A 20,177-nucleotide genomic window follows, 5' to 3' on the forward strand; every position below is an offset into this window, starting at 1 on the left:
TTATTATTTTGAACACCAAACTACATTGACCCTCGTAGCGAGTGGGGGATTATTATTTTGAACACCAAACTACATTGACCCTCGTAGCGAGTGGGGATTATTATTTTGAACACCAAACTACATTGACCCTCGTAGCGAGTGGGGGATTATTATTTTGAACACCAAACTACATTGACCCTCGTAGCGAGTGGGGGATTATTATTTTGAACACCAAACTACATTGACCCTCGTAGCGAGTGGGGGATTATTATTTTGAACACCAAACTACATTGACCCTCGTAGCGAGTGGGGGATTATTATTTTTTTGCGTTGTCAGTTTGTCCTCTTGGCCAACTGTCTCTGCCAGCTCTGCACCAAGAAATTCCAGATATGGAAATCCAGTATATTGCAACCTAATAAGTACACTCAATTCGGACTAGTACCTACGTGCAGAATACAGTTGTGTAGCCTAGGCTATTCACAACTTTCCCAAGTCACAGCATGCATGTAGTTATTAAACCAACAGATAATGTGGGAGGAAGCAAATGAATTCCCAGAAGAGTTTGTTCTCAGACAATGCAGTGTGGAGGGTTTAGAGGGGGAGTATTTTTACTATGGGATTGGAATGCCTCTCCATATTTGGGAGTAGTAAAGATGACAAAACCTTGTGTTAAATCTTCAACCAAAAATCTGTTTGAAAAAGGAGACTACAACATGACTGACTAAAGTGTTGGTATGTTTTATATCAAGGTCAAATGTCGCTTTAAATCACAATTCCATTTGTCTTATGACAGGTCATTGTCTGGCTTTTAATAACTTCATGTTATACTTCATGAGGTGTGAAGTCACTTAACATGAAGAGACTTTGTCTGTTGGAAATAGAATAAGCCTGCCTCTGAATTGTTTTGGCCAATGTTGACCTTGGGGCTTCATTGAATTGTTTACCCCCAGGCTAAGAATAGGCCCAAACATCTTAACAAATATACATTAAACAACTCTACTTGGTGTCTCTGGGTTAGTCTTCATGACACAAGTGTGAGTGTAAATTGTTCACGTCTGTAGAAATTGGCATCAATCACTGAACCGGGCTCTGTGTTGTCCCGGTCTCACATGGTATGTAGTACACTGATTGAAAGCATGGATCCTATAGCCACATGTCATCCTTTTTGAGTGGTTCAGTGTTCCCTAGTGGCATGCAGGGACAGCCCTTGAGACCTTGGCTGGTGGTGGTGGATGTCCTCTAGCTGTGTGCTTGTGTGGGGCTTTGTGTATTTTGGGATTTCGTTTTCACTTCGACACCTGCAGAGATTAGGGCCCTGAAGGGGACAAACGCCTCTGCTGCTAACACTGTCCACTCTCAATATTATCAGGCTTACGTAAAACCCACCCAATGATTCCAAAGTGATTGCAAAGACCTAGGTGTCCTGATCCTCTTTGCCTCAGTCGACCTACTCTGAATCCATGTATGTATTGGCATCTTTTCACTTGCTGTGCAGACGAAACCATTGCTAGTGGGACACGATGCTCTTAGGGACTCATGAGGTTGTTCTGGTTGCTTCTCTCCTAGTTGTGTACTGTTTGCTGTTAGAATCTACGCTAACAGCATGTCTATAAACATGGTATCGCTAATGGATTAGGGTTAAATGGGTGAACAGGGGCAAGTGTTACTGAGTGGACCGTCCTGGCTAAGTAAATGTAGTAAGAAGTGGTAGTTGCATCACTTGGGGTCCACTCCAAGGAGATACTAGGAGTTGAAAGAGACTGGGCGCCATGGCAATTTTCATTTAGTGTCTTTGACTGGTCAGTCCTTGAGTAAACATTCCTAAACCTTGGAAGAGTCATGCGAGGATGAGGAACCAATTTTTATTATCTGAGAATGTTTTACATCTTATCTGGTTCATAGTCGCCTATCTAATCTACAATCGGTCAGATAAAACCATGACTTATTACTTGAGACGGGACAAACACTTTTCTTTCTGTGGTTAACTTCCTGCTAATATGGTTACATATTTCTAATGACCATTGAGGAGACCAATGGCTGCTCAGGGGGTGGGGACACAGGCCAAAAACACTCAATTGTATCCTTACAAATATCTGCATAGGGTTAAATCAGATGCCAAGTTGATGAGAAACATCTAGTTAATGTTTAGTTTATGGTTCTGAAGAATTATTATTTTAGTATACTCCTTTCCCATGGAACCCGATGTTATTGTTTTACCAGTCATGTGTATAAATAGCCAACAGAAATGACGAGTTACAAACACCTTCATTTGTTGCTTTATTAAGAGATGGAGGCTGTCTGTGTTCTGCTGCTGTTGCTGAGCTGCTGTAGTCTGTCTGGTGCGCAAGTTGAGAGCAGTAGTGAGGGAAACGTCACAAACGAAATCTCTCAACGCTTTGACGACAAAGTAGGAAACAACTTGATGAAAGAGCCGATGGAGAATCTTGGTGAAGTGGCAGGCACCACCGGCTCCCGATCAGACATCTACACTGTGCTGAGAGAACTTAGTGCCAAAGTGGAAAATCTGGAGAAGGCAGGTAATGGTGAGTGAGTAACTGAGCATGATGTGGTGTTCTTGCTACATTTTGTAATATTGTGAATTGCCTCAATGGCCTGTACTTCTAAAGCCAAAGTTAATTTCAATCAGTTTTGGTGTGTGTGTGTGTGTGTGTGTTCTTGAAATAATTTACACTTGTTTCCTCACAGAGAGAACTAAGGTGGCGTTCTCATTATCACTCTTCCCATCATCTCAACACAGAGGGCCCTTTAATATTGACACCACCCTGATATTCACAAATGTTATCACAAACATTGGCCAAGCTTACAACTCTGGAACAGGTAGTTTATTTTACAGCATAATTACTGTTTCTAATTTAATTTATTTTGAGTTGTAATATGAGCTCAGAGGGCTTTGATATACCTTCGGACATCAAACATGCAAGTCAACTATTCTATATAAATTGAACCAAAAGGAATTCATGTTTATCATGAGTATGATGTTGAAATGAATGCATCTATTGCATGCATCTCCTCTCTCTGCACTGCAGGTGTCTTTGCTGCACCGGTGAGAGGGGTCTACTACTTCACGTTCACTTGCAATTCTGGGACTACAGGAAAAGTGAATGCGGCCCTGTTGAAGAATGGCCAAAATATGGCTGCAGTGATTGAAAATGGTCATGTTGACAGCATGGGGTCAAATAGTGTAATACTGCAGTTAGATGAAGGTGATCATGTTAACATTATCCTCTGGAGTGACAACAGCATCTATGATAATGGATACAGGAGCACATTCACTGGTGTCCTGCTCTTTCCAATGTGAGGAGAGCGTACCATTTGCTTTTTGTATGTTGAATGATTCTAAAGTTTTGTAGGAATGTATGTACTATAATCAAACACTGATGCTCGTCTTCCTTCAGGAAATACTGCAGGTGCATTTCTCCAACGTTTATGCAAACAGGATTCTGAAGGTTTTACAAATGTATGATTTATAAAGATTCTTAATCACCAATACAGTAAAAGTGGTTTATCAGATGTCACAGATGCATAGGAACCCCCCCACTAAGATACCCAGCATTAACTACAGTGAGCCTGAGCACACTGTACTAGAGCATATGTGTAAGGACCGACGCCAGAGATGAGAAGCAGGTTACGGGGAGTCAACATTTAATCAGGAACAAACAGGTAACAGGACAGGAACAGTATCAGCACACAGGTAAACAAGGATAAATGACAATCAATGCAGAAGCAGGGAACAGTTGGGAACCAGACAGATATAGGGAAGGTAATGACAGAAGTGATTGAGTCTAGGTGAGTCCAATAATTGCTGATGCGCGTGACGGGGGGAGGCAGGTGTGCGTAATGATGATGGCAGGAGTGAGAAGTTCTGGTGAGCCTGGTGCCCTCGAGCGCCAGGGGGGAAGAGCAGGCGTGACAATATGTTTAGTTGAATTGAATTTCTTTCGCTTATGTAACCAAGGAGCCTCAGAAACTGAATGTACCATACATACTGCAGTGTCACAGAAAACAGTTTTGTTAACATAACCTGATTTAATAAAAATCCTTTTTGTTCTCTTCTGGAAAATAAAAGAAATATAAGGATCCAACCTAGACATGTCTCTATAATGTTGTTTTATTTGTTTAAACATTGGTGATAGAGAAACAGGTTATTGTTATCATCAATATCTGCTATTTCAAGGTTTAGTCTGTTGGCCATACGGGTATTATGTTTAGTTATTTTCATCCTTTACTTCTATAGATAAAACATAGACATACATTTTATGGGAATATTGTGGAATGCTCCTTTAATCAAAATATGCTTTTATGTCTTTGATGTTTTATTACCGTAAAAAGTGAAGGGTCGGTTTGATGTCATTTGTTGACACACAGAGTGGAGTGAACTTTGCTGATACCAGGGTTGCGAAATTCTGGTAATTACGGCAAAATTCCCAGGTGGTCCAGAAATCCCGGTTGGAGGAGTCCAGGATTTCCTGCTTATTCCCATCTGATTCCAGGAATCTTCCAGCCAGGATTTCTGCAATAGCTGGGGAATTTTGAAAAGTTGCCTGAATTTTGAAACCCTGGTTACATTTTAAATAAACCAATCCATATATATCTAACTCAACATATGAGGAGCAGTCAGACATCTCAGCAAACCTCTCCCACCCGGTTCGTTGAAAGCCCTGCGATGGAGTCTGCTTTGGCTGTGGTGGTGTTGCTTTGCTGTTGTGTGGTTGAGACTCAGACAGAGAGTGAGGTTGACGGGCTGCTGAGGGAACTGACAGCCCGGGTGGAGAAACTGGAGAGTGAGTATAATGGTAATGTTGGCCATTACTTATCATTGTCCCTAGACTTAGCTTCTTTATGTGTGTCAGTATTCTTACGGAGGGGGGTGTGTGTGTGTGTGTGTGTGTGTGTGTGTGTGTGTGTGTGTGTGTGTGTGTGTGTGTGTGTGTGTGTGTGTGTGTGTGTGTGTGTGTGTGTGTGTGTGTGTGTGTGTGTGCGTGCGTGCGTGCGTGCGTGCGTGCGTGCGTGCGTGCGTGCGTGCGTGCGTGCGTGTACTCATGCATGATGGAAGTGTGTGTTCATCATGCTCTGTCATTATTTCACAGTATCTTTGGAAAGAAGTGCAAAAGTTCAGGCTGTCTGGCTTCAAACGTTTGATGTGTAGTAATCTGAACATAATGTATTTTTACAGGCAAACCAAAAGTGGCCTTCTCCGCTTCACTTATGGTCAATGATGAACATTATCACTTAGGACCTTTCGACGAGAACACCACCGTGGTGTATAAAAAGGTCATTACAAACATTGGTGAAGCATATAACCCAGATACAGGTATTTACCCACTTGATATGTATTTCAGCATTATATTAAAGGTGCAATCTGTAACTTCATTTTGTGTCAAGCGCACCTGTCCTGCACCTGTAAACTGAGGGGATGGGACTTAGTTTGTTTAATCTTTCGGTTCTTGGCTGAAAGTGTTTGTAGTACCTTGAGTTGCCACTGGCAATGATGAACGATACAGATTGGACCTTTATGTATTTTACTGAGGTGTCTTTATGTCCATATTCTGTTGTGTCATAATCACACAAAGTTGTTTTTGTCCACCTTGCTTTCCCACCTGATGCAGGTGTCTTTACTGCACCTGTGAGAGGGGCCTACTACTTCACATTCACTTGCAATGTTGGGAATTCAGGGAAGGCGAATGCAGCGTTGCTTAAGAACGATGTGAAAATGGTTGCCGTCTATGAAACTGCCAACCCAAAATTCGGCGTTTACCACGGCGGGGCCAATGGAGTCACACTAGACCTAGTGGAAGGAGACAAAGTCAATGTGGTTCTCTGGAGTGGCAGTAGCATGTTTGACAACAGCAGAATTAACATGTTCAGTGGTTACCTTCTATTTCCTATCACTACTAAGTAATAGTAAACGGCTGATATTTACATGGCATGACTTAGCAAGAAATGGAAATGGTTATTTCAACGTTTCATTAAAGGAATAATCCACTCAAACTATCTTCTGGTGTTTTTTTCATTAGTCCACTGTTGATACAGTCCCAAAATGTTTTGCGCTGCTGGTATGAACTGGTAAAACCAACATAGCAGTAGTTGGTTGGACTTGACGCACCGGGGCTGCTTGTACACAACCTAAAGCCTGTCTGGCCTCACGTTGTATGAGACTGTGATCCATCACCAGGAAGACAAAATGTCAGGGGAGAGGACTAACAAATCATCTCCAACATCTCCTGAAAACAGAAAGGTTGGACTGTTGGCCATGGGGCTAACAACCCCAACCCGCAAAAACAAATCACAATTCTACAATTGGATGCAAAAATCTCCCAGTGTCCCAGACTTGTATGAGCACCATCAGTGAAAGCCTACGGGAAACTAGTGACTGACTAATGGGAGCACTGAACACCAAAAACAAACTTGCACTTTGGATTTTGTAATATTTGAACAATGTTTGAGTCCAGAAAGCTGGCACGGGTTTCAAACAAAATGAGGAGATACAAGCTACAGATCCTGGAGGTGAGTGAAGTCAGGTGGACTAGCTCTGAATCCACGAGGACCAGCGCTGGAGAAACGGTACCACACGCTGGTGTCGGTGGTGGACAAAGTACCTAGTTGTCATACTTGAGTAAAAGTAAAGATACCTTAATAGAAAATGACTCAAGTGAAAGTAACCCAGTAAAATACTACTTGAGTAAAAGGATTTGGTATTATATATAGTTAAGTATCAAAAGTAAAAGTGTTAATCATTTCACATTCCTTATATTAAGCAAACCAGACGAAACCATTTTCTTTTTTTTAAGGATAGCCAGTGGCACACTTCAAAAACTGAATGTACCATACATACTGCATTCTCACAGAAAACACTTTTGTCCACATAACTTGATTAAATAAAATGCTTTTTGTTCTGTTCTGGAAAATAAAACAAAAATAAGGATCCTACCTACCCATGTCTCAATAATGTTTTTAACATTTTTTTTTTTAAATATTGGTGATAGAGAAACAAGTGTGTTTCTTGTTATCATCAATATCTGCTATTTCAAGGTTTTGTCAGTTGGCCATACGGGTATTATGTTTAGTTATTTTCTTCCTCTACTACTACAGATAAAACATAGACATACATTTTATGGGAATATTGTGGAATGCTCCTTTAATCAAAATATGCTTTTTTTTTGTCTTTATTGCACTATTACAGGGTCGGTGATGTCATTTGTTGACGCACAGAGTGGAGTGAACTTTGCTGATACCAGGGTTGCAAAATTCTGGTAATTACGGCAAAATTCCCAGGTGGTCCAGAAATCCCGGTTGGAGGAGTCCAGGATTTCCTGCTTATTCCCATCTGATTCCAGGAATCTTCCAGCCAGGATTTCTGTAACAGCTGGGGAATTTTGAAATGTTCCCAGAATTTTGCAACCCTGGTTACATTTTAAATAAACCAATCTATTTCAACATATGAGGAGCAGTCAGACATCTCAGCAAACCTCTCCCACCCGGTTCGTTGAAAGCCCTGCGATGGAGTCTGCTTTGGCTGTCGTGGTGTTGCTTTGCTGTTGTGTGGTTGAGACTCAGACAGAGAGTGAGGTTGACGGGCTGCTGAGGGAACTGACAGCCCGGGTGGAGAAACTGGAGAGTGAGTATAATGGTAATGTTGGCCATTACTTATCATTGTCCCTAGACTTAGCTTCTCTATGTGTGTCGGTATGCCTACTGGCGTGCAGGAACACTGTGTGTCGGCATGCCTACTGGCGTGCAGGAACACTGTGTGTCGGTATGCCTACTGGCGTGCAGGAACACTGTGTGTCGGTATGCCTACTGGCGTGCAGGAACACTGTGTGTCGGTATGCCTACTGGTGTGCAGGAACACTGTGTGTCGGTATGCCTACTGGCGTGCAGGAACACTGTGTGTCGGTATGCCTACTGGCGTGCAGGAACACTGTGTGTCGGTATGCCTACTGGCGTGCAGGAACACTGTGTGTCGGTATGCCTACTGGCGTGCAGGAACACTGTGTGTCGGTATGCCTACTGGCGTGCAGGAACACTGTGTGTCGGTATGCCTACTGGCGTGCAGGAACACTGTGTGTCGGTATGCCTACTGGCGTGCAGGAACACTGTGTGTCGGTATGCCTACTGGCGTGCAGGAACAGTGTGTTTGTGCAAGCATGCATGGTCAATGGAAGTGTGTGTTCATCATGCTCTGTCATTATTTCACAGTATCATTGGAAAGAAGTGCAAAAGTTCAGGCTGTCTGGCTTCAAACGTTTGATGTGTAGTAATCTGAACATAATGTCTTTTTACAGGCAAACCAAAAGTGGCCTTCACCGCTTCAATTAGGGTCAGTGATGAACATTATCACTTAGGACCTTTCGACAAGTACACCACCGTGGTGTATAAAAAGGTCACTACAAACATTGGTGAAGCATATAACCCAGACATAGGTATTTACCCACTAGATAAGACTCTCAGTCTCTTGCACCTTTATGTATTTTACTGAGGTGTCTTTATGTCCATATTCTGTTGTGTCATAATCACACAAAGTTGTTTTTGTCCACCTTGCTTTCCCACCTGATGCAGGTGTCTTTACTGCACCTGTGAGAGGGGCCTACTACTTCACATTCACTTGCAATGTTGGGAATTCAGGGGTGGCGAATGCAGCGTTGCTAAAGAACGGTGTGAACATGGCTGCCGTCCTTGAAACTGCCAACCCAATATCCGGTATTTACCAAAGCGGGGCCAATGGAGTCACACTAGACCTGGTGGAAGGAGACAAAGTCTATGTGGTTCTCTGGAGTGGCAGTAGCATGTTTGACAACAGCAGAATTAGCATGTTCAGTGGTTACCTTCTATTTCCTATCACTACTAAGTAATAGTAAAAGGCTTATATTTACATGGCATGACTTAGCAAGAAATGGAAATGCTTATTTCAACGTTTCATTAAAGAATTAATCCACTCAAACTATCTTCTAGTATTTTTGTCATTTGTCCACTGTTGATACAGTCCCAAAAATGTTTTGCTCTGCTGGCCCAGCACCACAGGAAATGCAGGAGAGTCAATAAGGAAGAGACTAATTCTCTCCTTGTGATCCCCCTGCGTCACCATGCCCAAAGGAGCGGTGACCTCCCTAATCAACCCTGACCCTAATGGTCGACTATCTAAGGCATGAACGGGGAAGGGCACATCCACGGGAACAATGGCGATCCCTAAACTATGGGCTAACGCGCTTCAATAAAATTCCCAGCCGCACCTGAATCTACGAGCGCCTTATGCTGGGAATGCGGGGAAAACTCAGGGAAAGTGACATACACAAACATATGTGCAACAGAGGGATCTGGGTGAGAATGGTGCCGGCTCACCTGGGGTGACGCCAGAGTGCCCTGCCTGTTGCCTTGATCCCCAGAGGAACCAACCCGGCACCGACCGGCAGTGTGACCTCTGCGGCCACAAATGGTGCACGAGCTGGAACCCCCTCTGGTCTCCCTGCGCACCGCCCCTCCCAGCTCCATGGGTATCGGAGAGGAGGTGCGGGAGGATGGAACCACCAGACCCCGATCTGAACGTCTGCGGGTAGCCAGCAGTTTGTCCATCCAGATGGACAGGTCCACCAGCTGGTCGAATGTGAGGGTGGTGTCTCTGCAGGCCAACTCCCAACGGATGTCCTCTCGCAGACTGCAGCGATAATGGTCGATCAGGGCCCTGTTGTTCCATCCTGCGCCGGCAGCCAGGGTCCTAAACTCCAGGTCGAACTCCTGGGCGTTCCTCGTCCTCCTGCCTCAGATGGAAGAGGTGGTCACCCGCCGCTCTACCCTCGGGTGGGTGGTCGAAGACTGCCCGGAAACGGTGGGTGAACTCCTCAAACTGGTCCAACGCCTCATCTCCCTCTCTCCACACGGTGTTGGCCCACTCCAGGGTTTTCCCGGTGAGGCACGAGACGAGGGACACCTTCTCACGGCCCGACGGTGTCGGGTGGACGGTGGCCCGGTATAGGTCCAGTTGTAAAAGGAACCCCTGGCAGTTCGCAGCCTTTCCATCATATTCCTGAATCAGGGAGAGACCAATCCCACTGGGACCAGGAGGAAGAGGGGTGCTCAGGGGAGACCCCGGTTGTGCTGGTGGAGGTGCTGGAAGAACTCCCTGTCTCTCCCACTGGTCCATTGTCTGGACAACGCGGTCCATGGTGGTGCCAAGATGGTGGATTCTGTAGTGAGGTGCGTACTGGCGGCAGAGAAGTCAGGCGCAGGAGAGCGAAAACTGATTTACAACGGTGTCGTTTAATATCCATAAACCACCGTCAACAGAACAATACAAATAAATGGGTCAAACAAAACCCGGTAATACCAGCATACCAGGCATAGGCACTACAAGAAACAATTACCGACAAGGACATGGGGGGAGAACAGAGGGTTAGATACACAACTTGTAATTGATTTAATTGGAACCAGGTGTGATGGAAGACAAGACAAAACCAATGGAAAATGAAAAGTGGATCGGCGATGGCTAGAAGGTCGGTGACTTCGATCGCCGAACGCAGCCGGAACAAGGAGAGGGACCAACTTCGGCGGAAGTCGTGACACAGAATCAATGGACAACATACCAAACTAACAATAATTCAGTGTAATGCTCCCACAAACGATGCCAAATATGAAGAAAAATACCTGTTCTTTAACACCTTCCAATCTGAAGTAGAGAAGACACCTGTTCAAGACCTGCTCCTCTTCATTGGTGACCTGAATGCAAAGGTTGGCACCGACAACACTAACTACGAGAGACCAATGGGGAAGCACGGCTGTGGAGAGATGAATGATAACAGTGACAGACTGGCAACATTCTGCTTCTCAAATAACCTGGTGATAGCCAGTTTCCCCACAAGAATATCCACAAGCTGACATGGTACTCTCCTAATGGAAGAGGCAAACCAGATTGACCACCTGATGATCAACGGCAAGTGGAGAAGCTCGCTGAGGGATGTCAAGTTGCGAAGAAGGGCCGATGTTGCCAGTGACCACCATCTTGTGACTGCCAGCTGAAACGTTCAGGACCACCAACATGTTGGCATGCAGAGAGACCAAACCATCAAGAAAACCTTCATAATGCAAGCTCGCAACAAGTCTTAAGCCCTTTCAAACAACACAGAAGAAGAAGATTAAGAGGGGAATATATATATAGATAGGAAGTGGGATAAAGTGATTAAGGCTTACAGTAAAAGCAGTAAGGAAACCATGGACAGAGAAGGGGACAATGCAAGGAATGGATCACCCCAGAAACATGGGAAATTATGGAGGAATGGATCACCCCAGAAACATGGGAAATTATGGAGGAATGGATCACCCTAGAAAAATGGGAAATTATGAAGGAATGGATCACCCCAGAAACATGGGAAATTATTGACGAATGGATCACCCCAGAAACATGGGAAATTATGAAGGAATGGATCACCCCAGAAACATGGGAAATTATTGAGGAATGGATCACCCCAGAAACATGGGAAATTATTGACGAATGGATCACCCCAGAAACATGGGAAATTATTGACGAATGGATCACCCCAGAAACATGGGAAATTATGAAGGAATGGATCACACCAGAAACATGGGAAATTATTGACGAATGGATCACCCCAGAAACATGGGAAATTATTGAGGAATGGATCACCCCAGAAACATGGGAAATTATTGAGGAATGGATCACCCCAGAAACATGGGAAATTATTGACGAATGGATCACCCCAGAAACATGGGAAATTATTGACGAATGGATCACCCCAGAAACATGGGAAATTATTGACGAATGGATCACCCCAGAAACATGGGAAATTATTGACGAATGGATCACCCCAGAAACATGGGAAATTATTGAGGAATGGATCACCCCAGAAACATGGGAAATTATTGAGGAATGGATCACCCCAGAAACATGGGAAATTATGAAGGAATGGATCACCCCAGAAACATGGGAAATTATTGACGAATGGATCACCCCAGAAACATGGGAAATTATTGACGAATGGATCACCCCAGAAACATGGGAAATTATGAAGGAATGGATCACCCCAGAAACATGGGAAATTATTGACGAATGGATCACCCCAGAAACATGGGAAATTATTGACGAATGGATCACCCCAGAAACATGGGAAATTATTGAGGAATGGATCACCCCAGAAACATGGGAAATTATTGAGGAATGGATCACCCCAGAAACATGGGAAATTATTGAGGAATGGATCACCCTAGAAAAATGGGAAATTATGAAGGAATGGATCACCCCAGAAACATGGGAAATTATTGAGGAATGGATCACCCCAGAAACATGGGAAATTATTGAGGAATGGATCACCCCAGAAAAATGGGAAATTATGAAGGAATGGATCACCCCAGAAACATGGGAAATTATTGAGGAATGGATCACCCCAGAAACATGGGAAATTATTGAGGAATGGATCACCCCAGAAACATGGGAAATTATTGAGGAATGGATCACACCAGAAACATGGGAAATTATGAAGGAATGGATCACCCCAGAAACATGGGAAATTATGAAGGAATGGATCACCCCAGAAACATGGGAAATTATTGAGGAATGGATCACCCCAGAAACATGGGAAATTGAGGAATGGATCACCCTAGAATCATGGAAAATTATTGAAGAAAGAAGGGACAAGAGAAAACAACAGATGCCAAATCAAAAAGTCTGAAACAGAAATTGGAAGAGCAGTACAGAAAAATCAACGGGCTAGTTAGAAGAGACAACAGGCTAGTTAGAATAGACAACAGGCTAGTTAGAAGAGACAGCAGGCTAGTAAGAAGAGACAGCAGGATAGTTAGAAGAGACAGCAGGCTAGTTAGAAGAGACAACAGGCTAGTTAGAATAGACAACAGGCTAGTTAGAAGAGACAACAGGCTAGTTAGAAGAGACAACAGGCTAGTAAGAAGAGACAACAGGCTAGTTAGAATAGACAACAGGCTAGTTAGAATAGACAACAGGCTAGTTAGAAGAGACAGCAGGCTAGTTAGAAGAGACAACAGGCTAGTTAGAATAGACAACAGGCTAGTTAGAAGAGACAGCAGGCTAGTAAGAAGAGACAAAAGGCTAGTTAGAAGAGACAACAGGCTAGTTTGAAGAGACAAAAGGCTAGTTAGAAGAGACAACAGGCTAGTTAGAATAGACAACAGGCTAGTTAGAAGAGACAGCAGGCTAGTAAGAAGAGACAAAAGGCTAGTAAGAAGAGACAACAGGCTAGTTAGAAGAGACAACAGGCTAGTTAGAAGAGACAACAGGCTAGTTAGAAGAGATAACAGGCTAGTAAGAAGAGACAACAGGCTAGTTAGAGGAGACAACAGGCTAGTTAGAAGAGACAACAGGCTAGTTAGAGGAGACAACAGGCTAGTTAGAAGAGACAGCAGGCTAGTAAGAAGAGACAACAGGCTAGTTAGAGGAGACAACAGGCTAGTTAGAAGAGACAACAGGCTAGTTTGAATAGACAACAGGCTAGTTAGAAGAGACAACAGGCTAGTTAGAAGAGACAACAGGCTAGATAGAAGAGACAACAGGCTAGTTAGAGGAGACAACAGGCTAGTTAGAAGAGACAACAGGCTAGTTAGAATAGACAACAGGCTAGTTAGAAGAGACAACAGGCTAGTTAGAAGAGACAACAGGCTAGATAGAATAGACAGCAGGCTAGTTAGAAGAGACAACAGGCTAGCTAGAAGAGACAACAGGGTAGTTAGAAGAGACAGCAGGCTAGTAAGAAGAGAGAAAAGGGTTTAAGGAACAGTATACAAATTCATTAACTGAATCTGTGGCTGAAACTTCAAGTAAAATACAGAAAATGAACAGGAAGCAAGGTGGACAGAACATTTCAGAGGTTCTCAACAGAGAACACCTGTGGATCTAATTAACACACCTGAAAGTGCTCCAGAAGATCTAAACATAAACACCGACCCACCAACCCAAGAAGAAATAATCACTACCATCAAGTCCACTAAAGAATGGAAAAGCTCCAGGTTCTGATAGCCTCAATGCAGAGCTGTTCAAAATCTTCACTGACATCTGAATGAAAGGAAAGATACCTTCAGATTGGACCAAAAGGATCATCATACAGGTACCTAATTAAGAAGGGCACACTACTGCAATAACAGGATGGGTATCAGTTCCCAACAAGATCTATTGCAAGATTATCGTACAACGGATGTCTTCAGCTGTAGACAAAGTGCTTATGAACGAACGAGCGGGTTTTACCAGATATTTAGCTTCAGGAACATTATTGTGCAATGTAGTGAGTTGCATTGGAAGCTCTACATCAACTTTATTGACTTCCAGAAGACTTTAGACAACATCCGCCGCGGAAGCTTATGGAAGATATTAAGAATTGATGGAATCTCCACCCATGTCTTTAACATCATAAAACAGTTCTACAGCAACTTCTCATGCACTGTGGGAACGAACAACATGAGCTTTGCTGTGATTTCAGCCCTACTCGCGGGCGAACAACAGAAGATCAGGCAAGAGGTATACGATGGACCTTGTATTTTACTAAGACCTTGACTTCACCGATGACAACTCTTTTATCACACATCAACATCTACAAGCCAAAAATGGACAGAATCCAGTCACTTGGCAAGCAAGAAGGCCCGGTTAACAACTGCAGCAAGACAAAGGTCATGAAAAATGAAATCATCTACAGAATATTGCTATTTTTAAAACAAGCGATAGAAAGCTGGTTGCAATTTCAGTATAATCCACCTTAAATGACAGAACACACATTTCAACAAATATTATGGTTAAACTCAAATATACAAATTGATATATATATTTTTGGGGGGAGAAACAAAATTACAAACGGTATAACCTTTATTAATGATATCAGAAATAGTACTGGTGGAGTTATGTCACACATGCAGCTAACAAAAATATATGGTCTGCTCTATCCAAAACTACAACCAACTGATCGCACCATTATCACAAAAATATTGTGGTGTAAGTAAAAATACTAGTACTAAATACTAAAACCAAAGACTTTTAGACTTTTAATAAAGTAGTATTTTACTGGGTGACTTTACATTTTTGGAAGGATAGAGTGGAAGGATAGGGTGGGTGGAAGGATAGGTGAGTGGTAGGGTGGAAGTATTTATTTATTTTATTTTTATTTCACCTTTATTTAACCAGGTAGGCTAGTTGAGAACAAGTTCTCATTTGCAACTGCGACCTGGCCAAGATAAAGCATAGCAGTGTGAACAGACAACACAGAGTTACACATGGAGTAAACAATTAACAAGTCAATAACACAGTAGAAAAAAAAGAGGGAGTCTATATACAATGTGTGCAAAAGGCATGAGGAGGTAGGCGAATAATTACAATTTTGCAGATTAACACTGGAGTGATAAATGATCAGATGGTCATGTACAGGTAGAGATATTGGTGTGCAAAAGAGCAGAAAAGTAAATAAATAAAAACAGTATGGGGATGAGGTAGGTGAAAATGGGTGGGCTATTTACCAATGGACTATGTACAGCTGCAGCGATCGGTTAGCTGCTCAGATAGCTGATGTTTGAAGTTGGTGAGGGAGATAAAAGTCTCCAACTTCAGCGATTTTTGCAATTCGTTCCAGTCACAGGCAGCAGAGTACTGGAACGAAAGGCGGCCAAATGAGGTGTTGGCTTTAGGGATGATCAGTGAGATACACCTGCTGGAGCGCGTGCTACGGGTGGGTGTTGCCATCGTATAGGGTGGAAGTCTATCCTGATTAAGACATTCTATTCCTCTTGAAGTTCAGGGTGAGTGGTAGATGAAAACTCTCCCTCTCATTAACCTTTCCTCTCTGGTGCCATTGCTTTCTCATTTCATTCACACATTCACAAAGCATTTAATGGGCAATGCCCCAGAACTCTGAAATATATTCTTCATGTAAACATTATGTGTAATTTATTAGGAAATGTGTCAGCCTGTAAGCTGTTGTCACTCTGGTGTTGCCCAATGTCTGCAGTTTGCAAGCAACCCATTGCATGGCCCATTGCCAATACACCAATATCGAAACAGCTGTCATACTTTGTAATATATAATACTTTTTCTCAGCTGAGGGCCGTTGTGTCACCATTTCCTCCATCCCAGCAAATAATTAGTTTATAACAATGAGAACATGCTTTCTTGTACAGTACCTCTGTATATTTTGATAAGACGTGGATTCGGACCCGTTCAAAGTGTTTAATATCTAATTGAACAATATTAAGGACAAATAAACATTTCAGAGCATAAAGATGTCAATGGTTCCCATTTGAAATAATAAGAACACCCTACTCTATTTGATACTTGGGTCATTGATTTAGTCAACAAAGGTGTGGGTGCGCAAAAGTGATTGAAAAAGAGCATAAAGCATGATTTCAAGTCCTCTTGTCTAATTAACATACTATAGTGTAAACGTGACAAACCATGAAAAACAATATTATTCTCAAAAGGCTTTATTTGTGTGTTCATACAGGCTATGTATTGCACATGGATATTGTAAAAAGGAGGCTACATTTGGCTATAACTTTAACAAAGGTCGATGTTACAATGTGTTACAATGTTATTCCTACTGAAAAGACCAAAACACAGTGTATGTTGCGGCTAAATGTGTAAGTTTATGGACATAGGCTACCTGAGAGGGACTACATATTTTTCTCTGCCAATCCATTCCTGATATCATCTTACCTTGGGACAGGGCCTTTAAAGATATAGCATAGAAATGCCTTTCCCGTTAAGTAGGCTGTTTGTGTATCATGGCTCCGTTATCCTTGAGAATAAGGTCCAATGTAAACAACACATTTAAACATAGTCCTATAGCTCAATCCAGACGCGTTAAATTATTTCGTTCATTTCCTCAACATTATGGGGTAACATAGAAGATGCTTCGATAGAAATGTTGTGATGCCAACAACCCAAATAAGGGTACCAAATGAAGGCATAACTTAAATATTGGAATGTTAGGCTATAATGCTAATTTTCAAAAAGCGTTAATGCATTATAAGAATAGGCCCTATTACGCAGTTTGAATGGTGCCCAAAAAAGCATGTGCGTTTAGGATTGTGTAGTTCTCGCTGGGGCATCTCCGTTTTCCATGGTAACTATCTCCTCCTGTCTGTGCTCTGGTACGTTAGAAAACCGATCCGTTATTAAATCCGAATCACGTTGTGCATCGGTAAAGGTAACCGGTCCCCGCGTACCCCGGGCCTGGTCAGAGGTAGAGTCGGTGCGCAAAATCGGATGATCTGCGTTTGTAGCCACCGCGGCTTCCGCCAGCGTCACTCCGTTCATCCGAGAAGAATCCGTATCTTGGCTCTCTTGAATATAATCCAACCCAGATCCTTCCACAGGTTCATGTTGTACCCCAACAGCAGGAGAGACCAAGCTAAACGTCCACCACTTATCCTCTTGGTCCATGGTTGCGTGCGTAGGCAAGTTCACCGAGTCCTCTCCAGTGACACTTGGAGACCCGTGTCTTACTTCTGTTGGAGTTGCCAATTTGTTGTTTGTGGCTGGGTAGTTTTGCGCAGAGACCAAGTGTATTTTCGTTGGTCCAACATTCACTGTTTTGGGCGTATTGTCGTCTGCGGAGACCGTGGGACTTTTACTACTGCTATCCGCCCACTGAAATGCCTCAGTCCCGGACGTCTCTGTTTTGATGGTAACTGGTGATGCCTTGGACCTCGTGTCGTCGCGTATACTAGTGTCCGTCTGCGTACCTGTGTGCATTGTATTATTTGGCACACTACTGGTGGTTATGTTCGCAGTAGTATTCGCCGCGACAACAGTCACAGCATTGGGGCTCGCAAATGACGAGGAACCGGCAGACGTCGGTTTCCATATTAGGCTGTAGTATATGGCCAATATTATAGCCGCCAGAGAAACGGACAATACGTATGCGAAAACAGTGGCCAGTCTCACCCACTTTTTGTTAGTCTTCGCAGCCATTTTCGCCTTTTTGTCCCCCGTGTATGTGGCGGGTTTCCCCCGTTCCATGTTGGGCATGAAGTCCCTGTCCCTCATTTTCGACCTTCTCCCTCTTCGCTCCGCCGCGCCGTCCGTCTTGAAGGATTAGATGGTATCCACGGTGCAAGAGAAGACGCTTACCCGCTTAATTAACGCACACAAAATGTGTCTTTCACACCGACGTATCACTTCGTAACCAAACAGATTACTATCGCGCTCATCTTGGCTCGGATATAACACAGGCTCACTTTATAAAGCGGTTGCACCCTTCCGTTATTTACCAGGCATTTACTGGGAAGATAATGAGATGGTGCGGTGCGCTAGTCTCCGTGGTCCATCCGCTTTCTGCTACGCTCACTGCAATTGTTTATCCCAACGAAAGCTCTTGTAGGCGATTATTTAGAGGCTTTGCGTCCAAGCAGCGAGGCTGTGATTCATTCGACTCATTAAATGAGGTAGCGTACAAGGGCGCCTCAGCAAAGTAAGTGGACAGTCTGGTCTCAAAACATGGTCGGGAGGCGGGCCTTTGATGAAGCGAGGAATTTCATATTTTTTTTACCCTGCATTGATCAATTTCACTGTCCTCAAATGCCATGATTTCAAGACATCAGACTTAATGAAAATAGGCTCCATGTTTCTCTCTCGTTGCATTAGCCTATACTTATTGTAATCTGCATAAGGATAGATGAGTGCACATGGTGATCTTTCTTTTTTACGTCCATGTAAAAACACAAAGATAAAAACCAACCATACTGGACCACATGCAACACACACAGTATGTCACCTATCAGCCTATAGGCTATATTATAGACCTATAGCCTGCCTTTCTGCCTGCCTGCCTGTCTGTCTGCCTGCCTGCCTGTCTGTCTGTCTGTCTGTCTGTCTGTCTGTCTGTCTGTCTGTCTGTCTGCCTGTCTGCCTGCCTGCCTGTCTGTCTGTCTGTCTGTCTGTCTGTCTGCCTGCCTGCCTGCCTGTCTGTCTGTCTGCCTGCCTGCCTGCCTGCCTGTCTGCCTGTCTGCCAGAACACCCGATTACAGGCAATTGACCAATGCCCACAAACCAGACACACTGAAGGTCCCATACGCATAATTCATGATTCCCCCCAGGATCTATTTGGATTACTTTTTTGGGTGTTATCATTGTTCAGTCATCATCAAATACTTGAACTACATAAAGTCTTGATGCACAATGAGTGATGCCTATATTTATTGAGCACATGCGATTGATTGCATGGACAGCTCTGCGTAGTAAACTATTGGGACAAACAGAGGTATGAGCAAAGCTTAGGTGCACCTGTTGGTGTAACAGTATAGCGCGCACCACCGCTAACTAGCTAGCCATTTCACGTCGGTTACATTGGAAATTGTGATAGAATACAGAATTGTCATCTTACTGAAATGTTGTAAAAGCCCAAGAAGGGTCTCTCTGGCTATCAAAGTCTAATTTAATTTGAAGGATGGGGGAACTGCTTGATGAAGCTATTATGCACCATTGCGCCTAAACCTATACTATAGCCTACTTATTCGTTGTAGCTACCTCTTAAGTTGAGGAAGGCTTTTACTTCTTACCCTTCTATTGTGGTTGGTTGAAGTTAGTGACACTTTTAACTTCGCTGATATAAGACCTATCTATCAATTTCTCACCAAATAAATGTTCAGATCAGATGCTCAGATTACCAGACAAGGAAGGCTGTGCACAAATAATAATTTATTCAATTTCTGTAACTCTTTTCGTAGAATAACAAATACATTTAAGCTACATTGTCTTGGCGGAATAAAAGACCACAGGAGACCGTTTTTTCTTTTTACATGCAACAATCCATGGTTTCACGCTTCACACTTTAGTCACACACCGGCGTCGGCTGTGTCTCGATGATGGCATTGCGCGAATCACGTCAGCGCCATGACGCAAGCTACGTTCCAAAGCCAGCAGGCACAGCTCCGTGACGCACCCGGGACTGTCAAGGGAGGGGACCTTGTTGTTCTGGGACTCCATCCAACTAGCACAGCCAGGAATGCGTTACTTGTTTCTCTTTACATAGACCATTTATATTGACTTCCTGTGTTGGGTCCAGACCTCTCTCATAACTGAATGTAGGCTATGAAAAGGTTCATCATGGTCCCCATAGCTGCCTGGTACCTTGATCTAAATTGGATTTGGTGATCAATCATTGATGCTTTAGTGTTTTCAAGGTCATTGTGGAGCATCATAGTATCATTTTCTGTCTTTGCA

At 43.4% G+C, this 20,177-nt stretch overlaps 3 protein-coding genes and 1 long non-coding RNA gene across 4 annotated transcripts; 3 read left to right on the forward strand and 1 right to left on the reverse strand.

Annotated features, from left to right (window-relative positions):
- Positions 1-2,084: 2,084 nt before the first annotated feature.
- Positions 2,085-4,087, forward strand: LOC115107536 (uncharacterized). Its single transcript, XR_010460842.1, has 3 exons — positions 2,085-2,523; positions 2,687-2,818; positions 3,028-4,087. It is a non-coding gene; the product is annotated as an uncharacterized LOC115107536 (long non-coding RNA).
- Positions 4,088-4,527: 440 nt separating this feature from the next.
- On the forward strand, positions 4,528-5,989 carry LOC115107538 (complement C1q-like protein 2). The gene is made up of 3 exons (XM_029630928.2): positions 4,528-4,782; positions 5,175-5,312; positions 5,608-5,989. The coding sequence occupies exons 1-3, from the start codon at positions 4,605-4,607 to the stop codon at positions 5,898-5,900; spliced, it is 609 nt and encodes a 202-aa protein (XP_029486788.2). The 5' UTR covers positions 4,528-4,604; the 3' UTR covers positions 5,901-5,989.
- Positions 5,990-7,189: 1,200 nt separating this feature from the next.
- On the forward strand, positions 7,190-8,942 carry LOC115107535 (complement C1q-like protein 4). Its single transcript, XM_029630925.2, has 4 exons — positions 7,190-7,251; positions 7,444-7,616; positions 8,284-8,421; positions 8,558-8,942. Exons 1-4 carry the CDS (start codon positions 7,190-7,192, stop codon positions 8,848-8,850), a joined length of 666 nt encoding a protein of 221 aa, XP_029486785.2. The 3' UTR covers positions 8,851-8,942.
- A 7,477-nt stretch (positions 8,943-16,419) lies between these two features.
- Positions 16,420-18,431, reverse strand: LOC135564282 (uncharacterized). Its single transcript, XM_065008637.1, has one exon. It carries the CDS (start codon positions 18,000-18,002, stop codon positions 17,034-17,036), a length of 969 nt encoding a protein of 322 aa, XP_064864709.1. The 5' UTR covers positions 18,003-18,431; the 3' UTR covers positions 16,420-17,033.
- Positions 18,432-20,177: the final 1,746 nt, after the last annotated feature.

Source organism: Oncorhynchus nerka, linkage group LG24 (assembly GCF_034236695.1).
Source record: "Oncorhynchus nerka isolate Pitt River linkage group LG24, Oner_Uvic_2.0, whole genome shotgun sequence".
Lineage (NCBI taxonomy): Eukaryota > Metazoa > Chordata > Actinopteri > Salmoniformes > Salmonidae > Oncorhynchus > Oncorhynchus nerka.

Coding starts and splice junctions, on each gene's coding strand:
- LOC135564282 (XM_065008637.1), bottom strand. CDS start 18,002: ATGAGGGACAGGGACTTCATGCCCAACATGGAACGGGGGAAACCCGCC.
- LOC115107535 (XM_029630925.2), top strand. CDS start 7,190: ATGTCATTTGTTGACGCACAGAGTGGAGTGAACTTTGCTGATACCAGG. Junction 7,617..8,283: donor CCGGGTGGAGAAACTGGAGA/GTGAGTATAATG, acceptor GTCTTTTTACAG/GCAAACCAAAAGTGGCCTTC. Junction 8,422..8,557: donor AGCATATAACCCAGACATAG/GTATTTACCCAC, acceptor CACCTGATGCAG/GTGTCTTTACTGCACCTGTG.
- LOC115107538 (XM_029630928.2), top strand. CDS start 4,605: ATGAGGAGCAGTCAGACATCTCAGCAAACCTCTCCCACCCGGTTCGTT. Junction 4,783..5,174: donor CCGGGTGGAGAAACTGGAGA/GTGAGTATAATG, acceptor GTATTTTTACAG/GCAAACCAAAAGTGGCCTTC. Junction 5,313..5,607: donor AGCATATAACCCAGATACAG/GTATTTACCCAC, acceptor CACCTGATGCAG/GTGTCTTTACTGCACCTGTG.